The sequence below is a fragment of the Podarcis muralis genome, chromosome 18 (genome assembly GCF_964188315.1).
Source record: "Podarcis muralis chromosome 18, rPodMur119.hap1.1, whole genome shotgun sequence".
Taxonomy (NCBI): Eukaryota; Metazoa; Chordata; class Lepidosauria; order Squamata; family Lacertidae; genus Podarcis; species Podarcis muralis.
The window spans coordinates 11,038,551-11,059,901 of record NC_135672.1 but is presented as its reverse complement, the minus strand read 5'-3'; the positions used below and the strand labels follow the sequence as shown (position 1 = coordinate 11,059,901).

Here is a 21,351-nt window from a genome sequence, read left to right as displayed (position 1 = left end):
TCAATCGGACGCTTGAGGTGCGGCTAGCGATAAGCAACTGATAGGAAGCAAGGCAGAATAAGCCCTTCCCCAAGCAAGGGCTGAGAGGCAGAAGACCCACTCGTGGCTCTTTCTTCTTTCAGGTGTTAATATATAACTGCAATAAACTGTTTTAAAAAAACAAATGGATAACTGAGCATGCAATGCCAAAGTGCAAACCAAAGCCGCAGATCGGTAGAGGGCTACCTCCCCACCAGGGTCTTTTAAAATTCTACAGACAAGGTGCAGATTAATTGTGCCGAAGCAGCAGAAAACACATCTTGCTAGGAACAGGGAGAAAAGAAGATGGCCCTGGAGAGTGAGGATGGGTGCGTGAGCTGGAGGAACAAACAAGGAACACAGAGCATGTTTTCTAGCCGTCTTAGTAATTGTTTGAAGCAGGCAGAACTCCCCAAGGTGGCAGAGTCCGTTCATATAAACAGGTGGCCTGCGTTAACTACCCTTTACTAACCTCTGTACCTCGTTTGTTTTTTCAAGGGGCAATCTAGAGGCTAGTGCGTGATAAGCAAGGGAAAGAGAGCCTCAAATGACAATCAGGGCTCCTAAAAAGATGTATTTTTCACTCCTGAATAACTGATGCCATTTACGGTAATGCTTCCTTGAGACAGCGTCGTTCCAGGGCATGCTGTAGAAATCTAGCCAGGAGGGACAGTGGCAAGTTTAAGAGCTGCCCAGTCCTCAACATTCAGCCCACCCACTTTCACAGTCTGCAAATGAGGCCTAATCGGCAAATCTATGCGGATCAACTTACTGGTGGCCTCTTTAGTTAGACAAGGAGATAGCAAGAGATGTCACCCAGCTAGGCACAAGGGGAAAGAAACTGCCATCAGCCGCAAACTTGAGGGGCTCTGCTCCCCATTTTACAGAGTGGCGCTGTGGGTTAAACCACAGAGCCTAGGACTTGCCAATCAGAAGGTTGGCGGTTCGAATCCCCATGACGGGGTGAGCTCCCGTTGCTTGGTCCCTGCTCCTGCCAACCTAGCAGTTTGAAAGCACGCCAGTGCAAGGAGATAAATAGGTACCACTCCGGAGGGAAGGTAAAGGGCGTTTCCGTGCGCTGCTCTGGTTCGCCAGAAGCGGCTTAGTCCTGCTGGCCACATGACCCGGAAGCTGTAACCCGGCTCCCTCGGCCAATAAAGCGAGATGAGCGCCGCAACCCCAGAGTCGGTCACGACTGGACCTAATGGTCAGGGGTCCCTTTACCTTTATGCTGTCCAGCTCAGCCTGCCTCTGCTGTGGCAGGATGAGGGCCTTTGGCGCTCAGAGCCTCTCCCAACCAGCCCCAGGAGGCTGAGCTGCTCACATGGGGAAGCTGAGGCTGAGTTGCTGAAGCAGCCATCAGCGGGAAGGAGAAAATTTATCACCCAGCACCACTCAAGGGCTTTTAGGTAGCATTTGCCCGGATGAGCCACAAATGCCCCCCCAGGGAGTGTTTTGGGAGCCAAAGGACAAGTGCATAATGAAATGGGATACACATGGGTCCACCCGGTTTGAAAAGACAACTCGTTTGGCAGGGTTCAGGTTACGAAGCACGAACATAGATCTTATTAACATGGGTCAATTCCCTTTTGGGACCTGCCCAATTGCACCTTGCCCATTGTTCGCCCCACCTCCCCACGAAAACCCCCTCAAGCAAACAGGAGAATCACGTTTCTGATTCATCTGGGCAAAAGTAGTCATTAGTTGCTGAACAAGTTCAAGTTTACACATTCGCCGTTGGGAAAAGCCAGCTCCCCTTTTTTAATTGCGCATCTCAAGTTGAATTCCGGTCTGCTTCCGAAACTGACCAAACTACAGTGGTACCTCGGGTTAAGTACTTAATTCATTCCGGAGGTCCGTACTTAACCTGAAACTGTTCTTAACCTGAAGCACCACTTTAGCTAATGGGGCCTCCTGCTGCTGCCGTGCCGCCAGAGCACGATTTCTGTTCTCATCCTGAAGCAAAGTTCTTAACCTGAAGCACTATTTCTGGGTTAGCGGAGTCTGTAATCTGAAGCGTATGTAACCTGAAGTGTATGTAACCTGAGGTACCACTGTATATTTTGCAACCCTGCTCTCCGCCCCCCAAAGGCCTGGGTGGGAAGAGAGCCATTTTTAGCCAGCTGGCTGAAAAAGTGGCTAAGTGAGTCGATTAGATTGCAGACCGTGGGGAATTCTCGCATGCAGCCCATGGAGGCTCCCAATTCCACAGCCACCAGGGTCCCCAGGGAGCTGTGCCCAAGGAACACCCACCTGAGAGGTAGCTGAGCTTGCCAAAAACGAAGGACAGGGTGGTTTAAGATGGGTGTTTGGAGGGGTGTTTCAGGCTGCGCAAGTTTTCGGGGTTATATATGCACCCCAAGCCGTGTTAGTTCTGCTCCACTCAGCACCCCTCCCTCCAGTTACCTGCCAGGCTGTCTGGTGAAAGATTTGGAGCAGGAATGTTCCCAGCACACGCTGTGCAGACCCATGCTTAAAGTGTTTGTGCAGAGGACTGATGCTGAGCAAAGGACATTCCAGGAATCTGAAGGACTACCAATATTTAACAGAAGCAGGGTACTAGTCCCAGTGAGACAGGGTTTTTAAGAAAACAATAACCCAAGCACATGGTATCTAGGTGAGGTTTTAGAAACCAAAAGGATGGCTGGACAGGCCTGCCAAGGGCTTCAAAGCCTGAGGATGTTTTATTTATTTTATTTATATTTATATTTATACCCCGCCCTCCCCAGCCAAGACCAGGCTCAGGGCGGCTAACAACCAATAATAAAAACAAGTTGATTAAAATACAATTAAAAAAAACAAGATTAAAATACAACATTAAAACGTTAGGATGTAGCCTCTTCACAGGAGGAGACAGGAAAAAGAAAGAGGGGGAGGGAATCAAACTGATTCTAAGCCAAAGGCCAGGTGGAACAACTCTGTCTTACAGGCCCTGCGGAAAGAAATCAGATCCCGCAGGGCCCTGGTCTCATGAGACAGAGCGTTTCACCAGGCCGGAGCCAGTGTTGAGAAGGCCCTGGCTCTGGTTGAGGCTAATCTAACTTCCTTAGAGCCCGGGACCTCTAGGGTGTTGCTATTTATGGACCTTAATACCCTGGCCCACCCCCTTCCACCAGCGCCTCTCAAATCCATTCTGTTCCAGCACACTTCAGAACCAATTTCTGGGTGCTTCCTAAAGCTGCTGCTGGAACTCCTTAAATTCCTGTGAAAATTTTGGGGTTTGGGAAGGAAGGGAAACTAGGAAAAATCGGCAGGACACCTGGGGGCTTATTCCAAAGGTAAGTGTTGGTGTTGACCTTTAAAGCCCTAAATGGCCTCGGTCCTGTATACCTGAAGGAGCGTCTCCATCCCCATCGTTCACTGAGATCCAGCACCGAGGGCCGTCTGGCGGTTCCCTCATTGCGAGAAGTAAGGTTACAGGGAACCAGGCAGAGGGCCTTCTCGGTGGTGGCGCCTGCCCTGTGGAACGCCCTCCCACCAGATGTCAAGGCAATAAACAACTATTTTACTTTTAAAAGACAACTGAAGGCAGCCCTCTTTAGGGAAGTTTTTAATGTCTGATACTGTACTGTTTTTAATATTCAGTTGGAAGCCGCCCAGAGTGGCTGGGGAAACCCAGCCAGATGGGCGGGGTATAAATAATAAATTATTATTATTATTATTATTATTATTATTATTATTATTATTATTATTATTATTATTATTATTATTATTATTATGAATTGCAGGGGAACAAGGAGGACAGGAATACAGATAACCCTGGTTGGACTTACTATTACAGTGGTGCCTCGCAAGACGAAATTAATCCGTTCCGCGAGTCTCTTCGCCTTGCGGTTTTTTCGTCTTGTGAAGCATGGCTATTAGCGGCTTAGCGGCTATTAGCGGCTTAGCGGCTTTAAGAAAAAGGAAACAAACTCGCAAGACGTTTCGTCTTGCGAAGCAAGCCCATAGGGAAATTCGTCTTGCGGAATGACTCAAAAAACGGAAAACTCTTTCGTCTTGCGAGGCACCACTGTATTAAATTCATTACCCACCCTTCAACAGCAGGCCACTCTGCCAGTGCATTAAAATTACTCCCCCCCCCCCCCGCCCCCAATTCAGGACCAGCATAAAACATGCCACTATTTACTATTTTGGAAATCAGTCAACTCTTTTCCTGGGTAAGCCGGTGAAAGTTTAGAAGCAAAAGGTCCACAGAAACTCAAGCCTCTGGGAAAGGAAAGAGTTCTGGGGAAATCATGCTTCGACCCTCATGTGTTATACTGGTAACACTCCAGGCTTAAACCTACGCAAATCCGCTGTTGTGATTAAATAGGTTTTTCTTGTATTAACAAAACCCTGTTTTCAAAGCTTGCTGGTGCGATTCTTCCTTTTCTTTTCAGGCCCTAGGTGCCTGGAGCACAGAGATAAGGGCCAAAGCCTGCCCGGAACTGGGAGTCTACCATTCTCTCTCTGCTCCAAACGTAAGCAGCTTGTAAATTGAAGTATAAATGCAGGGGACCTATGTCCAAATAATGATGAGTTGTTTGACGACTTACCTGCTTTGGGGGGGGGGGAGAAAGAAGAGGGGTGAGGGGTGGGGGGGGGGAGTGAAGAATGTGGCCCACTTGAGAACAAAGAATGAAAATGATCTGTGAACCATTTAAGCAAACTGCACCTTGACCAAAAATAGTCAGTGGAAGAGCTACTTCTGTGAGTTGGCATTTTCACCATCGACCAGTCCCAATGGAAATCCCCACACCCTGGCTCTAAGAAAGGGTGGTCATTCACTATCAGGTGCAAGAGAAGCTTGCTAGACACACGCAACTCAACATGTCCCTGCTACATTACACCCTTGCGGTGGATTTTGTTATAAGCCAGGACTGGGGGGGCATACTTGACCAAAGAGTGAGGAATGGATTTAATTAATTAATTAATTTGTTTACTACTATGCAGGTGAAACTCGAAAAATTAGAATATCGTGGGAAAGTTCCTTGATTTCAGGAATTCAACTTGAACGGTGAAACTAATATATGAGATCGACTCGTGAAATGCAAAGTGCGACGTGCTTCTACCTCTCAGAGGTCCAATCTCGTTCGATTTGCAATCCTTGTTTTGCTGATTTCCTTGAATATTCTAATTTTCTGAGATGGTTAATTTGGGGTTTTCACCAGCTGCACGCCATGATCACCGCGATGATCACAGATCAAGGCTTGACACATCTTGCTTTGTATGTCATGAGTCTATCTCATATATTAGTTTCACCTTTCAAGTTGAATTCCGAAATCAAGGAACTTTTCGATGATATTCTAATTTTTCGAGTTTCACCTGTATATGAATAGGGGACCACTGAGCCCCTCACCAGAGGCTCCAGCTTTCGGGTGGGGGGACCCTAGAGACGGTCAGGACATCAAAGGAGATATCAAACTGGCTGGTCAGTCCACCCTGAGAAGACAGAGGGGCAAGAGCAGACTTCATGACATCAAATTAATACCAGCCAAGGCCTAAGCAAAAAAATTATTTCTGCCACAGAACAGTACAAAGACACAAAAGCCCTGCTGTCTACATTTTGCAAAAACCAGACATCCTTATGCTGGGTCAATGGGACTTTGAGAAGAGGCTAAACCTCTTCAGGATTCTGAAACCAAACACCTTAGAACCAGGGGCTTTTATGACTACAGTGGTGCCTCGCAAGACGAAATTAATTCGTTCTGCGAGTTTTGTCGTCTTGCGATTTTTTCATCTTGCGAAGCACGGTGTCGGGAAAGTTTTGGAAAAGCTTCAAAAATCACCAAAGTCTTTAAAAACCTCAAAACTACCACACCGCGTTCTATGAGTTGCTCCTCGAAGTCAAGTCGCAACTGTATTAACGGTGTTAAGAAAAAGGAAACAAACTTGCTAGACGTTTCCGTCTTGCGAAGCAAGCCCATAGGGAAAATCGTCTTGCGAAGCAGCTCAAAAAACCAAAAACCCCTTCGACTAGTGAGTTTTTTGTCTTGCGAGGCATTCGTCTTGCGAGGTACCACTGTAATGCCATGAAATGGCATTGGTTGGTTGGTTGGTTTTTAAGAAGGAGCAGCCAGCTACAGGAATATTTCATGTTGCTGAAGCAAAAAATCGAATTGCAGGTGCAAAGGAGGGAATGGAGATGGAGATGGGAGAAAGAAGCTGCTTTCTGGAGACGTGATGCCTGCCACCGCAATAAACTCACCACTCCGAACTTCTTGAAGTATTCCCTGAGCTCTGTCTCGCCGCAGTTGTGAGGGATCCCACCGACAAATATTTTATTAGATTTGTTGTCGCTCCTGGATCCTTTCTGCTGAGACAAAAGGGACAGAAACGGCGGCAATTAAAACCAGGATGTATCCTTCAAAGCGACGCTTGCGCCGTGCCTGCGGAAGCGCCGGTCCCTTTGACGGCCGAGCAACTTCTGCCTTCAAGGGAGAGGGGCAAAAGGGTTCTTTCACAACGGACTTGAAATTCAGAGACGGACCAAGCTGCGCTTCCTAACTTGCCTTGCAGCCGGCAGTTCAGATCCGGCTCAAAGACACACACCCTCGAAAAACAACAACAACCAACAACAACATTCGTTCACGCGGCCAGATTGCCATTTGTCAGCATGTGTGTCCACTGCAAATGGCAGAGGGAGCGAGGCACCATATTTTTCGCTCTATAAGACGCACCAGACCATAAGACGCACCTAGTTTTTTGGAGGAGGAAAACAAGGAAAAAAATATTCTGAATCCCAGAAGCCAGAACAGCAAGAGGGATCGCTGCGCAGTGAAAGCAGCAATCCCTCTTGCTGTTCTGGCTTCTGGGATAGCTGCGCAGCCTGCATTCGCTCTATAAGATGCACACACATTTCCCCTTACTTTTTAGGAAGCGATCCCGCTTGCTGTCCTGGCTTATGGGATAGCCGCACACAGCCTCTCCCGGGCAGCGGGATGAATTCTCCCCCTGCCTGGGAGAGGCTGTGTGCGGCTAAGGCTCCCCCAAGAGCCGCACTCCATTTTAAGTGCACGTAGAGCATGTGTGCGGCTCTTGGGGCCCCCAAGAGCCACACACATGTTCCATGCGGCTCTTTAAAGGGAGCGCTGAGCAGAGCCTCCCGCCTGCATTCGCTCCATAAGACGCACACACATTCCCCCTTACTTTTTAGGAGGGGGGAAGTGCGTCTTATAGAGCGAAAAATACGGTATGTATGAGGCAGCACCAGTGGGGTGGGAGTTGAGAGAGATGTTTTTAATGGGTAAAGGTAGAGAGGAAGTCCATTCCTCTTACCATTTGTATTGGTCCTCTTATCTGAGCTTTGTAAGGGCTTTTGAGCAAAGGCTATTAGGGGGCTAGGGCACCTCCCTGATCTCTCCCCCCCCCCAATAATTCAACAACTGAAGCGATGAACAATAGTCAAAGTCTTCCTGCCCTACTGCAAGGAAGTGTTGATGTGTTGTGCTACAAATGTGCATGAAATGACATATTTGCATGTGGATGGAATCACATCGGCCAGAAGGTGAACAACTCAGACGTTACCTTTCTTGAAAACCAGCTGCACCTAAAAGGCTCACGCTGCTGGAGCAGGCGCCTTGGAAAGACTCGCCAAGTTAAGCTGCCGTGCCTGAACTGAACTCTGCCTGCGTGTGGAAGTGCTGTTAAGAACACTGTAATCATTACTTCCCCGCCCATGCCTCCTCCGTATAAGTGAGATGGGCAGCGATCAAGTACAGCAAACGGGACAAAGGTGAGAAGGGAGGGGAGGATTTGATAGCAAGGGCTGATATTAAGGAAAGCAGAGTTGCAGTACAGGTCCGGAAAAGCTTGGCAGAAATGGAGGCGGAAGGCATGGCTTGAGAGCAGAGAAGGAGAGAGGTCACTCTGTGGAGAGCATACCGTATTTTTCGCTCCAAAGGGCGCACCAGACCATAGGGCGCGCCCAGTTTTTTTTGGGGGGGGGGGAATCAAGAAAAATACCATCTTTTTCGCTCTATAAGACGTACCAGACCACAAGACGCACCTAGTTTTTGGAGGAGGAAAACAAGGGGGAAAAATTATTCTGAATCTCAGAAGCCAGAACAGCAAGAGGGATCGCTGCGCAGTGAAAGCAGCAATCCCTCTTGCTGTTCTGGCTTCTGGGATAGCTGTGCAGCCTGCATTCGCTCCATAAGACGCACACACATTTCCCCTTACTTTTTAGGAGGGAAAAAGTGAGTCTTATAGAGCAAAAAATACGGTAATCTTATTTCCCCCCCAGCCCCAAAGAGCAGCGTACAGGATGCACGCAGCCTCTCCCTGCCAGAGGCACAAGCCAAGGCAGCCAGCGGGATGAATCCCACTGGCCTGTTTCGGCTTCCTCTTTAGCCCCATGCAACCTCTCCCTCCCGGGAGAAACTGCGCGGGGCTAAAGAAGCCATAGCCCCGTGCAGCCTCTCCCTGCCGGAGGGGCTGCGCGCGGCTATCCCTGAAGCCTGGAGAGTGAGAGGGGTCGGTGCGCACCGATGCCTCTCGCTCTCCAGGCTTCAGCGAAAGCAACGCAAAGCCTTTGAAGCACGGAGGGAGTGCTCCCTCTGCGCTTGGGAGGCTTAGCATTGCTATCGCTGTAGCCAAGGAGCCTGCATTCGCTCCATAGGACGCACACACATTTCCCCTCAATTTTGGAGGGGAAAAAGTGCGCCCTATAGAGCAAATAATTACGGTAGTTAAAAAGCAGGGAGAAGGGTGGGAGTGGGAGAAGGGAATGGGCCGCTGAGAGCTGACAGGCGTGGATGGAGCCGAAAGGAAGGGGACAGTATGCCAGGGAACCTGGAACTGATGTGGGTGGCAAATGGAGACATTGGCAGAAAACCCCAGAGGGTAGATGTGTAGGCAGAACTCTGGAAAAATCCCCAAGCTGAAGAGACTTACCCTACATGCTCCCAAGGCTGGGCTGCTCCTGACAGGAGGAGCTGACCCTACGGAACCCCCTGACTTCAAAAATTGAACAAGCACACTAGGACATTCGGTGGACCCTTCATTGTGGTAGCAACTGCGCTGTGGAACTGGCTCCCCAGTGAAGCCAGCTAGGCTACTTAACTACAAGAAGGGAGGTCAGGAAGTGAAGACACGTTTGGTCACTAAGACTTTGTGGCTAATGCCTTTCCTGGTCTGTGCTGACTGTTACTGGCTCTTATAATACTTATGGCTCCTTTCTATCCCCACTTGAACAATTCCTTTGCGGGGGAAGGATAGACATAATACAGTGGTACCTCGGGTTAAGTACTTAATTCGTTCCGGAGGTCCGTTCTTAACCTGAAACTGTTCTTAACCTGAAGCACCACTTTAGCCTCCTGCTGCTGCCACGCTGCCGGAGCACAATTTCTGTTCTCATCCTGAAGCAAAGCTCTTAACCTGAAGCAATATTTCTGGGTTAGCGGAGTCCGTAACCTGAAGCGTCTGTAACCTGAAGTGCATGTAACCCGAGGTAAGTAAAGGTAAAGGGAAAGGTACCCCTGCCCGTACGGGCCAGTCTTGACAGACTCTAGGGTTGTGCGCCCATCTCACTCAAGAGGCCAGGGGCCAGCGCTGTCCGAAGACACTTCCGGGTCACGTGGCCAGCGTGACATCGCTGCTCTGGCGAGCCAGAGCCGCACACGGAAACGCCGTTTACCTTCCCGCTAGTAAGCGGTCCCTATTTATCTACTTGCACCCGGGAGTGCTTTCGAACTGCTAGGTTGGCAGGCGCTGGGACCGAGCGACGGGAGCGCACCCCGCCACGGGGATTCAAACCACCGACCTTTCAATCGGCAAGCCCTAGGCGCTGAGGCTTTTTCCCACAGCGCCGCCCGCGTCCCAACCCGAGGTACCACTGTATAAACATCAATAATAAATATTCATTGGGCAAGGGGGCATCTGAACACAACAATGTCCATGTGTCAGTGTTAATGTGCCCCACTGCAAGCGGCAGGTATACACATATCAAAACCGCAGCTGCCCCACCCCCAGACCGTGAAGATCAGTGGGTACAGCTGAGCACACCGAAACATGGCTGCTTTCAGCAAGCGGCGACATCTGGCAACCCAGTCCCCAGAGCTTCATTTGTGTTTTGACAGTGCGGCTGAGTTTTGCTGCCCTGCTTCCAGCGGGTTAACGAAGCTCCTCGGAATCTGGACATGGGAAACACTGGCAGCTCAGTAAGGGCACCGAGGGAGGAAAGAGCGGAGAGCGGCGCACGCCAAAGCGGCTTCCTTACCCATCCCTCCTTTGGTCGGGTTCTCTCTGGCTGCATTCCGCGAGGGGTGCAAGGCTTTGGATCAATCTGTCAAACAAGGGAGAGGGTGAAACAGGAGGCAGGGCAAGCCAGAGTTTTATTTGAAAAGGAGACCCGATGCTGGCTTTGCCCGATGCTGGCGTTCAAACAAGCAAGCTGAGCGGAGACCAGTAGGTCCTGCCCTCCTGTGGACAGCTGAAACTGTCTCTCAAGAAGCCCACAGGGGAAAATCTAACACAGGCAGATGTGTACCAACGCAGCACAGTCATCTTCTCAAAAGGCAGCTACCAGGCTACGTGGCAGGAGGAGAGAAGGGATGGCACGGCCTTTCCATCAACGCACAGCTGAGACACCAGTAATGTTTAGCTCCTCCTCTCCTTGTACATCCTAGCCAGTCGTTATAAGAAACTGCTAACGAAGAACTTGTGCCCAAGCCTCCTTTCTTTCTTCTTTCTGAAGGAGCGTCTCCACCTCCATCGTTCTACCCAGACACTGAGGTCCAGCACCGAGGGCCTTCTGGCGGTTCCCTCACTGCAAGCAGCCAAGTTACAGGGAACCAGACAGAGGGCCATCTCGGTGGTGGCGCCCGCCCTGTGGAACGCCCTCCCACCAGATGTCAAAGAGAACAACAACTACCAGACTTTTAGAAGACATCTGAAGGCAGCCCTGTTTAGGGAAGCTTTTAATGTTTGATGTATTACAGTATTTTAATATTTTAATATTTTTTTGGGAAGCCGCCCAGAGTGGCTGGGGAAGCCCAGCCAGATGGGAGGGGTATAAATAATAAATTATTATTATTATTATTATTATTATTATTATTATTATTATTATTATTATTCCTCCTCCCCAATCCCTTTTCCAGACCATGCCTTTGAAATCCCTGAGGGCAGGGACTGATTTGGAAGCTGCCCTTTAGTTTAGTTTTGCTCAAGAGCCGAGTAAAAATGCTTTGGATAAATACAGGCAGGCTAGGAAACTCTGAATCAAAGTGGACCTACCAGTCGCTCCCAGGGCTGGCTGCTTGCCCACTCCTTCCTAGCGTGTAAATGGCCACTCGCCTGCGACTCAGGGCTGGCAAGGACCAGGGCAGTGAGGCTGCTGCAAACTGGAAAGAGAGCTGGGCCTTAATCCCTCCCCTTCGGGAAACTGATGGGCAGGCTGTCAAGTCCAACGCTGGTGGACTCATTTGCAAGCCTGCCTCTTTTACGCCAGACTTTCATTTCGCAAGAGCGTGACAGCAGCCACCTGCCAGACTTCGCAAATCCAGAACACACAAGGGTACAGCTACTTAACCTGGTGTGCGCCCCCCTGACCAAGAGATACTTTGGGGTGGTGGCAATTCCAAAAACAGGAAAGGAAGGTTCATTTAGCAGTCAAGCGGCGAGGGGAATCTCACTGTTCACCACCCATGATATCGTGAGCAGATGTTAAGGTATGGGCAAGAACGTATAAGAGAAGGGCTGAAAGTTCCCCTGAAAGCCGAGTTCTAATTAGGTTTGGCCTCAGTTCAGTCACATATGGAAGGAGCAATTGCTCAACTAAAGCTTTCAATTATTCAGTCAGTCACAGTTGCCTGCTTAGCTTTAGAAATAACTGGAAAAGCAATCACTCCCCCACCCCACCCAAAACTTACATTTCGGCCATCTAATGTGTGAGGCCTGCTGGCCAGGACTGTCCCCACGCAGTTGGGGTCTTTGAATTTGACGAATCCGAACCCTCGCGACTGATTCGTCGTCTTATCTTTCATTATAACACAGTCGACAACTTCCCCATACTGGGAAAAGTAGCTGCGGAGAGTTTCTGTTGAAGAAGCACACACACACGCATTTTGTTGATTTGCCGGGAGACAGAACGTGGGCGGAGACGGAAATAAAGGCAGCCCCACAACACATGGTCTCAAGCTGGCTTGCACTTTTTTTTGAGAACATAAGGAAAGCCCGCAGGATCAGGCCAACAGCCCATCTAGCCCAGCATTCTGTTCTCACAGTGGTGAACCCAAAACCTGTGGGAAACCCGCAAGAGGAGGACGGATCCAGGAGGGCAGGGCAACCCAAACAAAGGCTTGAAGTATTCGTTACCTTAAAATGGGTTCCCAGCCATTCAGTGCTTTGAGAAGCAGAGGAACGCTGTTCAGAACAGACTCGTAGGGTCCACAGAAGGACAGCTTAATGGTGGAGGCAAGACAGCCAAGGCACAAGGAGCAATTTGTAGTTATAGGGAGGCTCGTTTTAATAAGGCTTGAGGATTTGTGCTCTCACTCACTAACCGCTATCCCCCCAGTAGCTCCCCACCCCCATCTCTCAGACAAGCAACCCATCTTGCAGGGTGCATCTGAGGCTGCACTGGCCTCGGGGAAACCCCAAATGCTTTGGCATGAGGCAGCCCTCTCAAAGCCATGATACAACGAGAGCAGCAGCCCAGAGGTAGGGGATCCGAACCTCAGTAAGATGTGCATGATCAATTTAGGAAATGGTTACCTTGCGTGGTACTCCAGTCAAGGCCACCCACAAACAGCTTTCTGTAATTCAAAGAACACAAAGGTTAGTATCTGCTCTGTGGAAACAAAGGCCCCTTGAAATCTGACAGCCCACAATCTACATAAACGATCTTCTAGCAAGGTGCTATACCGTAATAGGCAGTGTGTGCATGCTTTGTAGATTGTAAGTGTACTACTACCCAAGAGTTACCTCAGCACTTTTACTTACCTTATGAAGCAACGTGTCAGAATAAAGCAAAATTTCTTAATGATCATTACTCCATCACACCATTGCAAAAAGCACAATATTAAGAATGTACGGAGTGCTAGATATATTGTGAAAAGATGTCCCAATCCTTTACAGTCTGAATCTCATTCCACCCAGCTGCCCTTTGAAGAAAGCCTTTGTTCTGCCCCTTTCAGCAAGACTAAAACAGAGGTAGCGGTTTGCCAAGGCAACCAAGAAAGGTCACACCTCAGCTGATATTTCAACTTCGATCTCTCGCTAACACCCTATTCACTAGACCACAAAGGCCCTGGAAAGCCATTCTGGCAGGCCGTTTGTTTCCCCTAAACTGATTCAGACAAACCGTTTGTGCCTCGGGAATTGAACTGCATCCCGGGAAGGTGTCCAGCAAGTAATTCACTACCGGCAGCAACAACTTTTTGCAAGTGCCCTTTTATTTTGCAGGCGGCGAGGGAGGACCTCACAGCTGCTGCAGTGCTCAAGCAACCTACTCAACAAGTTCACCTAGCCGATGCCCAGCTTAGGGCTTGAACTGCCAGCAGAGAGCCTGGCAGGCTCTCCATCAAGAATACCTCCTCGGTTTTCTACACTCCCGCCAGCGCTAGAACCTTAGGTGCATGGTAACGTAACGGTGTAATTTGAACACTAATGCTGTCATATGAGCATGGGAACACTAGGACTGTGGCTCATTAGGGCTTTGAAGCCAATGGAACTATTACAGTCAAACAGTTTTCACTGCACCAACAGTGTGCCATGGAGCAGGGAGAGGCATAGCCTGGAGTGTTCCAGGGGTTCTTCAACTCCAGTTCCCACCAGCCCCATCATGGATGATGGGCGCTGGAGTTTAGCAACACCTGAAGAGCCACAGGTCCCCCATCCTTCCCACCTGGGGCATTTAAACTTTTTGTGCCCTGTCCCTCTGTGCTAGAGATGCACACCTGACCCTCCCGGTGCATGCACTCTCCACTTGCTGGACAGAAAACTATTTTCATTGTTTTAAACTCCAGCGCAGGGACAGACAAAGCTCATCATTGTACCCCACAAGGAGAGTCAATCTTCAGTCTGTGCCACATGTAAAAAAACAACCCCAGGGACATAACTCTACACACACACACAATTTTTGGGGATACATATGCCTCCCCCGGGGACACGGGTGGCGCTGTGGGTTAAACCACAGAGCCTTAGGCTTGCCGATCAGAAGGTCAGCAGTTCGAATCCCCGCAATGATGGGGTGAGCTCCCATTGCTCGGTCCCTGCTCCTGCCAACCTAGCAGTTCGAAAGCACGTCAAAGTGCAAGTAGATAAATAGGTACCGCTCCGGCGGGAAGGTAAACGGCGTTTCCGTGCGCTGCTCTGGTTCGCCAGAAGCAGCTTAGTCCTGCTGGCCACATGACCCGGAAGCTGTACGCCGGCTCCCTCGGCCAGTAAAGCAAGATGAGCGCCGCAACCCCAGAGTCGGCCACGACTGGACCTAATGGTCAGGGGTCCCTTTACCTATCACTCCCCCACAATAAAGGATTCTCTTTGCTCCCCCATTAACACAAGCATATACCTGAACAAGGCCAAAAAACACTGGGTCTTGGTTCTAGGTTCTACCACACACATTGGGATTCCTCTGCCGCCGCCGCCACCTCCCAAGCCAAAGGATCTTCAAGGCCACTGAAGTATGAGAAAATCCTTCCACCTCAGTTCACACTTTCTCGTGCTCGCTTTCATTAAGGCAAACAGTGCCATCCATCAGCAATGCAAACGGCAACACGCTCCGCTTGCACGCCATATGGGTGGGAGAGGGACTGTTGGGAAAACACCAGCGGCAGAGACAAAGGCTTCCCTCAAAGGTGCAGCAATTCAAGACCCAAGCACCGTCAGCTTCCCATCACCTCCAGCACCAGGATACAGCCCAGACTGACAGATGTTAAAAATCCCCCCCCCGCCCCCTCCAATTAACAGTTTACCCCTCAAGGGTATAGAATCATAAAATTGTAAAGTCGGAAGAGCAGCTATGCCTATTTATCTTGTTCCCCCAAACACTCCTGGGGTGGGAAAGAGAACAGAGCAAGCAATTAACTCTTTGAAATGTTTTCTTTATGCCACTTTAATGCAAGGAAAGCACTTGGGGTTTTTATTGACAAAAGGAAGGTTGGCAACTTTTGGTCTCAACTGGATGCCCAGTTCTGGACAAGAGCAAGCTTTCAGTTCATATTCAGCCCTGAGATACACTATTTGGAGGGAGGTACAGAACAGTGGCTTGGGGGCAGGGGCAGGCGGAATTAGAGATGTCTCTGAGCACATGCTCAGCTAAGGAATTGGTTTTCAGTAACAGAATTGAACCCAGCTGTCACTGGGCTAAGAGGAGGTAAAACCACAAACGGAGGAACAGACCTCCTGGCTGGCAAACAAGTTATTAGTGAATCCCCAAACACAATGACATGATTAACCCCACAGGTGGGGGAGCCAGGTGTCTGGCAGGAGCTGCTGAAAGGAAACTTAAGCACCACAAAAACATCTAATTGTGCGTGTGCTTCTCTAGGGAAGCAGGAAGTCTTCGGCACAGCACAAACGTGGCTCAAGTTAAACCAGACAAGAGGGAGGCCAGTCTATAGGTCTCTTAAGTGGCCCTCATCAGCCTTCCCTAACCTGGTGCCCTCCAATGCGATGGGTTACAACCCCAAACAGCCCCAGCCAGCTTGGCTGCATGACGCTGAAGCTCATGGGAGCTGCAGTTCAAAACATCTGGAGGGCACAAGGTAGGGGATTGCTGCTTTCCAGGGTCTCAGGCAGATGGGTCTTTTCCCAAATAAGCTGGTACTTACGCTGTTTAAACTAACAATGTCAGGGACTTCGGTTGGGACCTTCTGAATGCAAAGCGGATGGCCTGCCACAGAGACACGGTCCCTGCCCAGACACGTTCACCCATTCGGGTAAAGAAGTCAAATAAGCACACTGTTTTTGTCTTAATTAGGAGAAACATTTCAGCAATAATGAGATATAGGACTATGGCAAAATGACAAGCACACGGGCTGGGATGCAGAGCTGTAACACAAAGCAATCTTCCCCACTGCCGGGGGGGGGGGGGAGAGTTATATTGAAAGTGTTATCTATAGATATTTTACAAATGAATATATGCATGTTTAAGAACAAGCATAAAATCCCTTGTTGATCTTAACCCAGCAGCTATGTTGTGTCGATGAACTTGCGGCTGAGAGGATTTGACTCCTCAGCTGGTGCTAAACTACTTTCTCTTTTACTCAAGATTCTAGCCCTCATGGTAAAAAGGTGATGTACACAGCCATGCAAACCTTGCTTGGAAAATACTCTCATCTGCGGTCCAGCATTAATTGTGCCTCTCTACTGCTCATTACAGAAGCATCCTTCTCCTCTATCACCAATTATGGTTTCCCAAAAGCATAGAGAGAGCAGGTGTAGCATGTCTCAGTGTTAGAAACTCAGATATATAAGCTGGGCACCAAATGGCTCCTTAAACTAGAGTGGCAGTCTCCACAATGGAATGCAGAGTTGCCATTTGGGGGCGAGACGGCTCGCAAGTCGTAGTTTTCAATACACCTTTTTGGATCCTGGAATTAATTCTGATTGCGCAGATAAAATATAATGGATAGGATTCTACAGGATGGTTTGTTGGTGTGTGTGAAAACAGTCAAGATCCAAGGATCCCCAGGCATGAAGCTCCAGGTGATGGAGGTGCTATCCTGGTGCCTGAGCATCTTCAGTTGGTTGCAAGTGGCCAATAGCCAGGTGCATAATGCGCCTGGCAAATTTTGAATGCTGGTACGTATGTGTCCATGGGACGCAGGTGGCGCTGTTGGTTAAACCACAGAGCCTTGGGCTTGCCGATCAGAAGGTCGGCGGTTCGAATCCCCGCAATGACGGGGTGAGCTCCCATTGCTCGGTCCCTGCTCCTGCCAACCTAGCAGTTTGAAAGCACCTCCAAGTGCAAGTAGATAAATAGGTACCGCTCCGGCGGGAAGGTAAACGGCGTTTCCGTGCGCTGCTCTGGTTCGCCAGAAGCGGCTTAGCCATGCTGGCCACATGAACCGGAAGCTGTACACTAGCTCCCTCGGCCAATAAAGCGAGATGAGCGCCGCAACCCCAGAGTCGTCCACGACTGGACCTAATGGTCAGGGATCCCTTTACCTTTTTATGTATGTGTCCAGCAGAACAAAGCCAAGAGCCAGGGCTCTACCTCATAACAGCAACCCAACCTACAAATGCAACACAACACAACACAACACAACACGTGACCCTTGGTGGGCAGCAGAGGGCAACATCCTGTGCCCTTCTTCCCACGACACCACAGCAGTAAGGAGGACAACACTTGACGTCGCAATGTTGCTGCTTCATCTACAATTCATTCACTAAGGGAGAACTCTGGTCTCCACCACCACCACCCAACCCCAAGCAAAGACGAACCAAGCACACCTCCGCACGCAGAGAAGGCAGTTCTTTTTATATCTATTTCTCTGGGCACCAAGATAAAAGGACTACCCTGCCCGATGACTAATGGCTTTGTCTTGTCAACTTGATCCAGAAAACTGGATCTACTCCGCAGGCGAGCCACACCCTAAGGATGGCTGCCATCAGACAGACAAGTCTCGCTAGAAGCTAGTTCTAAGTGCCACGGGAGGCTGAGCAACAACAGGTTGTTTGAGGGAAATTTTGCTGCACAGGACACTTATGACAGCATCGTGAACTTCCATCGTTGCTGGTATCGCCAGGAAGGTAGACCTGGAAGCCAGTGTCTGAGGCTTGCTTTGCATGTAGAGTGACCCAGGTTCAATCCAGGTTGACACCTCCAGTTAAACAGGAGCAGGTGATGTAAAAGGCCCCTTCTGAGCCCCTAGAAAGTCACTTTCTGTTGGGGGATAAAACACTGGGCAGGATGGACAAAAAGCCTGACCTGGTAAAGGCAGCTTTCAAGGCTCTCATGATCTCTGTAATGCAGGCAGGATAGACAACAACAGAAAGTGGAGGCAGGGGAAAGTACTCTATTATTATTATTAGTATTATTATTATTATTGCTGCTGCTGCTTTACCATCAAGTAAGCTTTGCACGAAGCAGCTCCAGGTGTTAAAACTTTACCACCAGGTATCAAAACTCAACCCAGCCTCAAGATCATTTCACATGGGGCTGAAGAGCAAATCTTCAGGAGAGTAAGGTAAAGGTAAAGGTACCCCTGACCATTAGGTCCAGCCGTGTCCGACTCTGGGGTTGCGGCGCTCATCTCGCTTTACTGGCCGAGGAAGCCGGTGTACAGCTTCCGGGTCATGTGGCCAGCAGGACTAAGCCGCTTCTGGCGAACCAGAGCAGCGCACGGAAACGCCGTTTACTTTCCCGCCGGAGCGGTACCTATTTATCCACTTTCACTTTGACGTGCTTTCAAACTGCTAGGTTGGCAGGAGCAGGGACCGAGCAACGGGAGCTCACCCCGTCATTGCGGGGATTTGAACCGCCGACCTTCTGATCGGCAAGTCCTAGGCTCTGTGGTTTAACCCACAGTGCCACTCGCGTCCCAGCCCTTGCTTAAGATCAGACCAATTCAGGTTTTTCCGAACTCTTGAAATCTACCACTGGGAAAACAGACATCCAACAAAAAGAACTTTCCTTTTTTTCTTTTCTTTTTTGAACTAGTGCAGAGTTCAGGGCAGCTTTCCGTGCAAACACATGAATACCGCTCCCAGTCTTTCGGCTCACTTTAATAATGCGCAGTGCCCATCAATGGCTGTGCAGAAAGCACAGCGTGTGCCTACAGAGGAGGGTTGTCCAGGGACATCAATACCAAGAGATGTCACCACCACTGTTAGCAAGGCAGGACTCCAGCGCTCACCCACAATCTTATCACAAGCTTGGCTGAAGCAGGCATGAAGAGATGCCCAGGCACAATCCCAACCGCACAGGTCAGATGAATACTTGAGAGGCACCCTATTATTCACCAATGAAAGGGGGAGAGGCATCTTGTGTGGAACTAAGGGCTACACTGGAGGGGCGCAGGTTAATTCTTGGATGTCAGGTGTGTGTGACTAAAACAACTTGCATGCAAGGAAGTTCACATGCTGAAATATAGTCCATTGGAGAAGCACGCTCGTTCTAGAGGGCTAAGGCAATTTGAGGATGTTGAAGATAGGAATCTTTTCCATGTACAAAACGCTTTCCCATTCTCATTGACTTGCAAAAATTTGGAAAGGTAGAGAGCATTAAGATTCCAGTATATCTGAAGGAGCGTCTCCACCCCCATCGTTCTGCCCGGACACTGAGGTCCAGCTCCGAGGGCCTTCTGGCGGTTCCCTCACTACGAGAGGTCAAGTTACAGGGAACCAGGCAGAGGGCCTTCTCGGTAGTGGCGCCCGTCCTGTGGAACGCCCTCCCACGAGATGTCAAAGCGATAAACAACTACCTGACATTCAGAAGACATCTGAAGGCAGCCCTGTTCAGGGAAGTTTTTAATATGTGACATTTTAGTGTATTTTTTATCTTTGTTGGAAGCCGCCCAGAGTGGCTGGGGAAACCCAGCCAGATGGGCGGGGTACAAATAATAAATTATTATTATTATTATTCCCATGTTACAAAGAACTGAGGCTGAGATGTTGCAAGTGGCGCAAGGTCACCCAACAGAAATGACGAACTATGGATATGGGGTTGGTTTTGCTTGCCCTTGACCCTGCTCTGGCATGTTCCCTAACGCATTAAATCCCATTTCCCCCCTTTTACTGAAGGGGCTCAGAGCAGCCAACATTCCATTAAAATTACTGTTAAGCCCCCTGCCTCAAAACATATCCTAAGCCAAGCATCTTTCTGCAAGGAGGAGGGACTTTGAAATCTTTTCAGTCTTCCAGCTCTATTGTAAATTATTTCTGGCCACCTTGACAAATATTCAGGCAAAAAAGAAAAGTGCCGGGTTTTCTGAGGTCAAGCAGAGCAGCTGTATGTAAATAAAGTGTGGCTATTTATACACAGCTCCATAGATTGCCACAAGCTAAGACAGTTTTGGCCTTTGGCTTTGTGTTAGATGGGATTCTGGTACACTGAGCAAATGCAGAACAAACCGGCGCTGCAGCCTGAAGATGGCATGGAGAAATAAATAAACAGACCACGAGAGAAGCAAGCTACCTTGCACCAAACCGTTCCGACAAAAACCTCTCATCTTCCAGCGCTCGGTCACTGCCATCTTAACTATTTTACCAGCAGCTCATCTCCCATGCCATGGGGAACCGGGTTTGCTTGACCCTTCGTTTTAAGCAACACTTTCCTTAATGCTAAAACAAAATGCTACTAACAACAGCAGCAACAACAACAAGGAACAGGTACTTCTACATACCTAACTGAAAGCCCCGAGGAACAGGGTAGCAAAGCACAGAAAAGCAATCCATATTATTTATAGGCTCTCGCTCCCTTGGATTATTTTGGGCTCCGCTGGAAGGTCGAGATAGAAATTTAATAAATAAATAGTTTTAATGGCCGTAGAGAATTTTCTCCAGGCTAGACGCAATCCAATTCAGACTGATTTGGTACTAAGAACTACTGAGCTTGTTGCTGAGGGACCATACGTAAGATTTGGATGAGCACCCTCTGACTTTTGGTTTTAGGTCCTGTGCCATTTTTATGAATTTGCTGTATGTGAATTGTGTGCTAAGCATTCAACAAATCCCCCCCCTCTTTTTTCTGCATTGGGTTGCATCAGATGCAGTGCCAAACCATGGTTTGGCCGACATGGGTGAATATTAGAAGAAGAAGAAAAGGAGTTTGGATTTGATATCCCGCTTTATCACTACCCGAAGGAGTCTCAAAGCGGCTAGCATTCTCCTTTCCCTTCCTCCCCCACAACAAACACTCTGTGAGGTGAGTGGGGCTGAGAGACTTCAAAGAAGTGTGACTAGCCCAAAGTCACCCAGCAGCTGCAGGTGGAGGAGCGGAGAAGCGAACCCGGTTCACCAGATTACGAATCTACCACTCTTAACCACTACACCACGGTGGCTCTCCAAAGGAGAGCCTTAAAGGAGCCTTGGGCTTGCGCGCTCCCTCTCCTCGCTCTGTGTGCATGGCAATTCTGTCCCTCGTTTACTTCCAGGAAAGGATGCAATTGCTGAGCACCAGGTGAGGAAGACGGGCAAGGATGCAGCAGCAGCAGCGCAAGCACCTTTTATCAGATTCGGCCAGTATGCAGGCTGCAACCTGGATGGAGACAGTTTGGCAACAATCACCCATGCTCTGTTACCAGAGATGGATGTGAGATTGCCTCTGAAAATGGCCTGGAAGATGCAGTTGGTCAAAAAAAGCACCGCAAGATTAACTGGGGCTAATCTAGTCTGCTTCTGTGCTCACTTTAAACCTTTAAGGCTCTAAATAACTTCAGACTAAGTGACCTGGAAGGCCACCTT

At 49.2% G+C, this 21,351-nt stretch overlaps 1 protein-coding gene across 8 annotated transcripts in view; it reads right to left on the bottom strand.

Moving 5' to 3' along the window:
- Nucleotides 1-21,351, bottom strand: part of DAZAP1 (DAZ associated protein 1) — a 52,882-nt gene that overhangs the window by 23,469 nt on the left and 8,062 nt on the right. For 4 of the 8 annotated variants that reach the window (XR_003704473.2, XR_003704474.2, XM_028713841.2 and 1 more), the window contains exons 1-5: nucleotides 12,943-13,004; nucleotides 12,715-12,755; nucleotides 11,871-12,037; nucleotides 10,220-10,285; nucleotides 6,209-6,316 (exon numbers count right to left, since the gene is read on the bottom strand). Coding sequence is in view for 5 of the 8 variants with exons in the window: in XM_028713841.2 (XP_028569674.1) it covers nucleotides 6,209-6,316; nucleotides 10,220-10,285; nucleotides 11,871-12,037; nucleotides 12,715-12,755; nucleotides 12,943-12,989 (429 nt within the window). In the remaining 3 variants the exon portion in view is untranslated. Of the gene's footprint in view, nucleotides 1-6,208; nucleotides 6,317-10,219; nucleotides 10,286-11,870; nucleotides 12,038-12,714; nucleotides 12,756-12,942; nucleotides 13,045-21,351 lie in introns of those variants that run through there. The other 4 variants (XM_028713845.2, XM_028713842.2, XM_028713843.2 and 1 more) reach the window with 4 other exon arrangements.